This window comes from Frankliniella occidentalis, unplaced genomic scaffold, assembly GCF_000697945.3.
Source record: "Frankliniella occidentalis isolate FOCC.00 unplaced genomic scaffold, Focc_3.1 Scaffold290, whole genome shotgun sequence".
NCBI classification, from domain to species: Eukaryota; Metazoa; Arthropoda; class Insecta; order Thysanoptera; family Thripidae; genus Frankliniella; species Frankliniella occidentalis.
In genome coordinates this window covers 208,828-213,654 of record NW_026267416.1, presented here as the reverse complement: position 1 = coordinate 213,654, position 4,827 = coordinate 208,828, and the positions used below count along the sequence as shown (strand labels likewise).

At 46.0% G+C, this 4,827-nt stretch overlaps 1 protein-coding gene across 19 annotated transcripts in view; it reads right to left on the bottom strand.

The window, feature by feature from the left end:
* LOC113206668 (sodium channel protein para) overlaps window positions 1-4,827 on the bottom strand; it is an 81,304-nt gene that overhangs the window by 22,714 nt on the left and 53,763 nt on the right. For 12 of the 19 annotated variants that reach the window (XM_052273654.1, XM_052273646.1, XM_052273656.1 and 9 more), the window contains 6 exons: window positions 3,602-3,758; window positions 3,102-3,262; window positions 1,219-1,365; window positions 842-1,138; window positions 674-770; window positions 539-607 (listed from right to left, as the gene is read on the bottom strand). In XM_052273654.1, the coding sequence (XP_052129614.1) occupies window positions 539-607; window positions 674-770; window positions 842-1,138; window positions 1,219-1,365; window positions 3,102-3,262; window positions 3,602-3,758 (928 nt within the window). Of the gene's footprint in view, window positions 1-538; window positions 608-673; window positions 771-841; window positions 1,139-1,218; window positions 1,366-2,378; window positions 2,394-3,101; window positions 3,263-3,601; window positions 3,759-4,827 lie in introns of all 19 variants that reach the window. The other 7 variants (XM_052273644.1, XM_052273643.1, XM_052273645.1 and 4 more) reach the window with 1 other exon arrangement.

Below are 4,827 nucleotides of genomic sequence, written 5' to 3'. Positions count from 1 at the left end.
AGTTCCCTTAGGAGTCTACCATCAAATTAGAGCCCTTGGGACCAAAATTTCTCCGTTATTCTCTATCTCAGGCGAGGCCGCTCCCACCGCTCAAACGGCTGAACTGCGAGTCCTTCAGTCCAGGGTGTCGATGAACTATGTTACACATATACACTGAAGTTATATAAAGTCTAATCTAAAACAACTAAAAAACTATCTTCTATTTGTATTTACAATAAATAAGACAGTACCTCAAGAAATTGTGTTTACACTGAAATGTGTTTTTACCGCTTTTACACACTAGGTTCACTGCATACTGCATGCCATGCCCTGAGGGTAACTTTAGGTCTCTATACTAATTCTGTCACATACACTCGCAAATTTACAAGGAATGATGTATCACTTATGCTTCTCAAACTCTCAACCCTAGACATTTTCTGATTAATGTGACAAATTGCTAAAATTGATAACATTGCTGTCCAGGACAGCACACTGCAGCACACTGAGCCGCGCATGGCACGGCAGGGAATGGCGCAGCGCAGCTCAAGCTGCAACTTACCTGCTTGTTCACTTTGCCGTGACTGTCGACCCTGAGATTGTTCTATAATGTCATTCAGCGCCATCACGTCTGCAAAACAAAACCATAGAATAAGATGTGAATTCCACACGAAAAACATATAAACGGGCGTATTACCTTTCATGTTGACTATGTTTTGGACGTGTCCCGAGTCTATGAAGGGGTTGTCCTGAAGTTTGGAGCGCTGCTCCTCACCCAGGTCTGCGGACGGCTCCTGCAGGTTCAAACAGAGGCGATTAGTATCGTTCGACTCAAAGACGGAGACGGAGTGATAGCTGCACTCACATATTCTCGGTAGGTAGGCTGCTGCGTGATGACGTGCGACTGCTGCGAGGCCTGCGACGCCCGCGACGAGCGCGAGCGCAGCCGGCTCTCCTTGGTGGGCTGCTTGGCCATGGGGCCGCCGAGCGCGCCCAGCAGGTCGCCGTGGGACGTGTACGACAGTCGCGAGGCGTGCGACGTGTAGGACGAGTGGCGCGACGAGTGGCCCAGGTTGGTGTAGTAGACAGGCACCACGATGGCGCCGTTTTCCTCCGACATGGGCGTGACGGCGTTCGAGTCGTCGGCGTAAGGGAGGTGTTCCTGGAGGGCAACAGAGAAAGGGTGAGTGACTGAAAGCTTCACGTGGCTGTGCCGACAACTCGGCCGCTTGCATGTCTCACCTGAGCATCCAGGTAAGTGTTGAGCACCAGAGGCTTTCGGTCTCCACCCCAGCGACCGGCGCGGGGCGGGTTCCTCATGGCAAACTGGTGTGAACTTCTGGAAGCCCTCCGGATGTTGAACGGTGACCCAGGAAGACTCAAACTGGCCTGGATAGGGACAACGTGCAAGGTGAGTTGCCATCAAATTCATAAAGATAAAAATGAATCTATATATAGACTCGGAAGTCAAATATTTTCGCCACAGCCATGTTTCCGAGCATGTTTCGATCAAAATTAATGTTGGGGGCTGGAGATGTTTACGGAGCTCGACTTTGAAGAAGTCCAAGCCAGCCAAATCAAAATATGACCCAAATACTCCTGAAATTTCGATTTATAGGGTTGGTAATGCGAGAGCACAGCTCGGTTTTCTAAACACCAAGGCAAATCTCATGAAAGTATAGCCTAATCCACTTGAACTATTAACAGGGCTGGAAATGTGAGCAAAGTTCGACTTTCCAGACGTAAGCCAACCCAATCAAATCATCAGCCAAAGCCACTTGAACTATGTACAGGGCTTCGCTGGCACAACAATGATATGCTGCGAGGAGCGCATTCGCGCGTGGGGCTACTTTACTAACACAACTACGACACCAAGCATGCAGTACGCAAAAAAAATAAGGTCAAAACTCGGAGATTCCGTGCAGTACTGTACGGTCTTGTCGGGTCTAAAATGGTGAACGTTTGTGAATATTTACACTGAAGGCTCAACTACTGATATACATATATATATGAAATACATTGGCTGTTTGTACAATATACGAGCCTGTTGTCCACTCTTTACCCTGACCAAGGACCACTTACAAAAATAGAATAAAAAATGAAACAGTACACAGATAAATTATCACGCTGTATCGGATCCTACGTTCACATTATTATGTACGAAATTAAAATGTTTAATTAGGCCCCAGGTGTTACTTGCGCTATCAAGACAACTAATAATTTGATTATGTTCCTGAAAACTTACAAATATAAAGTTAAGTTTCTTTTTGAATGTTGTTTTTAATAAGTAAGAGAAAAAGAGAAAAGCTTCATAGTGGCGCACAGTAGCCCAATGTACGCAGGATACTCCAGATAAAGCAAGTAACCCTGGGGTTGTAACATTTTCTTAGGTTTAAACGTACCTCCGTGAGGCTATCCTGGTAAGCAAAATGAAAGTCTGGTTTAGTAGGTGAGCGATACTGTACATACAAAAGCGACTAGAAGACGCGACCATTTAAATCGAAAATTGTATGATTAGAAGTGTGATATACCGTAAAGAGTGCAGACAAACAGTAAAATTTGCTGACGATTGAAAAATTTGAACCCAAGATTGAACGTTCTGGCATCATACTCAATTTACAATAGAACCAAATTCAAAATTCCCAGGTCAAAGAAAGAATTGTAAAAATAAAGTGCTCGTCTAGTATAATGTGCAATGTGAATTCACACCATGTAGAGATAATTCATATTAGTGAATCTTATATACACAGGAAGGGTCAGGGACATTCCTACAGTTTCCCAAGTCAGGAAACAGTCTACACATCAGCACACACATATACAGAGCACACTAGCTGCAAAAGTATCACAGCGAAAAGCGACTTGGTAAGCTGTACATCGCTACCATCTGGATTCAAAATGAAATGGCCGTTGCTCTCTCACAGGAGGTGTGCCGCAACACCCTGGCCGTGAGGTGGACTCTCACATGCTCGCACTGAAGCGGAAGCAAGGCGGTCCTGGTGTTCCAGGCCAGCGATTTCGAATCCAGATAATGTGGGTCATCAAGCTCGCGATGTTAGAAGACGGGAAACCCCCAAATGACAATCTCCCCCTATTGGTGCGCCAGGACCGTGCCGTCGGGGACTTACTGCACTCATCTTCCGCGACTTTGTCTGGCCCGCGCGGGTGTGGTGTTCGCTCAGCGACTCGGCGCAGTCGTCCGACCGGATGCTCATCTTCTCCCTGTTGTTGTCGTCAATGTTGCCCTTCTCCTGGCCCACGAACAGTTCGTAGCTTTGACACGAAAACGCTGAAAAAAGAAGACCCAGCTTTGTCAGACACGACCCTCCAGCTCTTCGAGCGTGACGGCATATCACAAACAATCACTGTCAAAAATGGTTGTATCGGGTACAGAAAATTTTTCCATGAAAGAAGTCGAACAATTAGAATTCGAGATTGTTAATGTTAATGTACACGTATCGACTTGAAATCGAATGACGAACAAGACTGTGAGCTTAGTGCAGTGGGAGGGTGCACATATACGACTCATTTTGTGAAAAGCAAATTGAAAAATGTATCGTAATGCACAAACATATATTTCCCAGTGATTATCGCACACAGTCGAAAACAACCCAGTGTCCTTGTGTACCTGACGGCGACTTGGCGACGCTGCCCGCAGTGTCTGCCTCGTGAGTCGCAGCTTCCGCCGCCGCCGCCGCCTCAGCCGCGGCGTGCACCTTGGCCTCGTGTGCGGCGACGCGATTCACCCGTCTCGTCTCCTTGGCTGCGGCGGCCTCCTCGGCCTCCTGCGCGTCAAACACACCAACTTCTTGTGAGATTTGCACTTGGTAGTGCAAGAGGTACCCATAACAATCTTGCAAATCGTGATAAAAGCATGAAATTTGGCACAGAGGTTCCTGAGACCATTTAGAAACTTTTGGTCCGCAGCCCATTTCGATGGCTGCGTGTGGAGCCGAGATATTGAACAGTTTTTGGACACCTTGTACAAAATGCGATTTTGGCTGTTCTAGCTATGAAAATCGGCGTAAACATGCCTCTTTGCTAATGTTTCACATCGCGAGGATGTGTGGATGGTCCACTGATGTGATACCCACGGTGAGAAAGCCCCTGTACCAAATCTGTTCAAGGTTTGAACCCTTTTGAACACTTTGCAAAAGTTATGCCAAAACGACAAGCAGGGTGTCGTTTCCGACTAATTATACCCCTCTGATTTCGATTCTGCCATCCGATATTCATTTCCGGACCTTACTGACGCTCAAAAAGTGCGCGGAAGGGATGGCACTGCTGGGTTGCCTACCCACCAGGCGCTCGGCATTTCTGTAAATTTGTGTGTTGGCCCAGTAAGACGTTTGAATGGGCTCTACACTTTAATTATCGTTCTGAAATTGCCTAGAGATTGTCTTTTGCAAAATTACAGAATAATCCCACCCTGTTTAATAGCTCAAATCTCGTTCAAAGTACAAAATATTAGGTTTTTCCACGTTCAAATGCCGGAAAATTGCTTTATGTTATGGGTAGAGGGTTGCAAATACCATCATTCAATGCAGAATCACGCGGACTGAAAGAAAATATACGGGTTTGTGGTGTTGAGAGTGAAACAATTGTTGTCTGTAAAGAAAAACTGAGAAAAACTGAAATATCCCGACTTTTTTCGGTGTTCAAATTTTTGTTTTCGGCGTATTTTGATAAAACCAGCAGGTTTATGAAAAAAGTGACTTTTACAAACCATGCAGGGCCTGGCATTCTCTACAAAATTGAATCTAAGAAAATTTCTGTATTTCATAATCTACAGGCGCGAGAATAGTTCAAACTCCTCGAAGCGGTGCTTGAGTTCAAAGCCCCATGCTGCGGCCC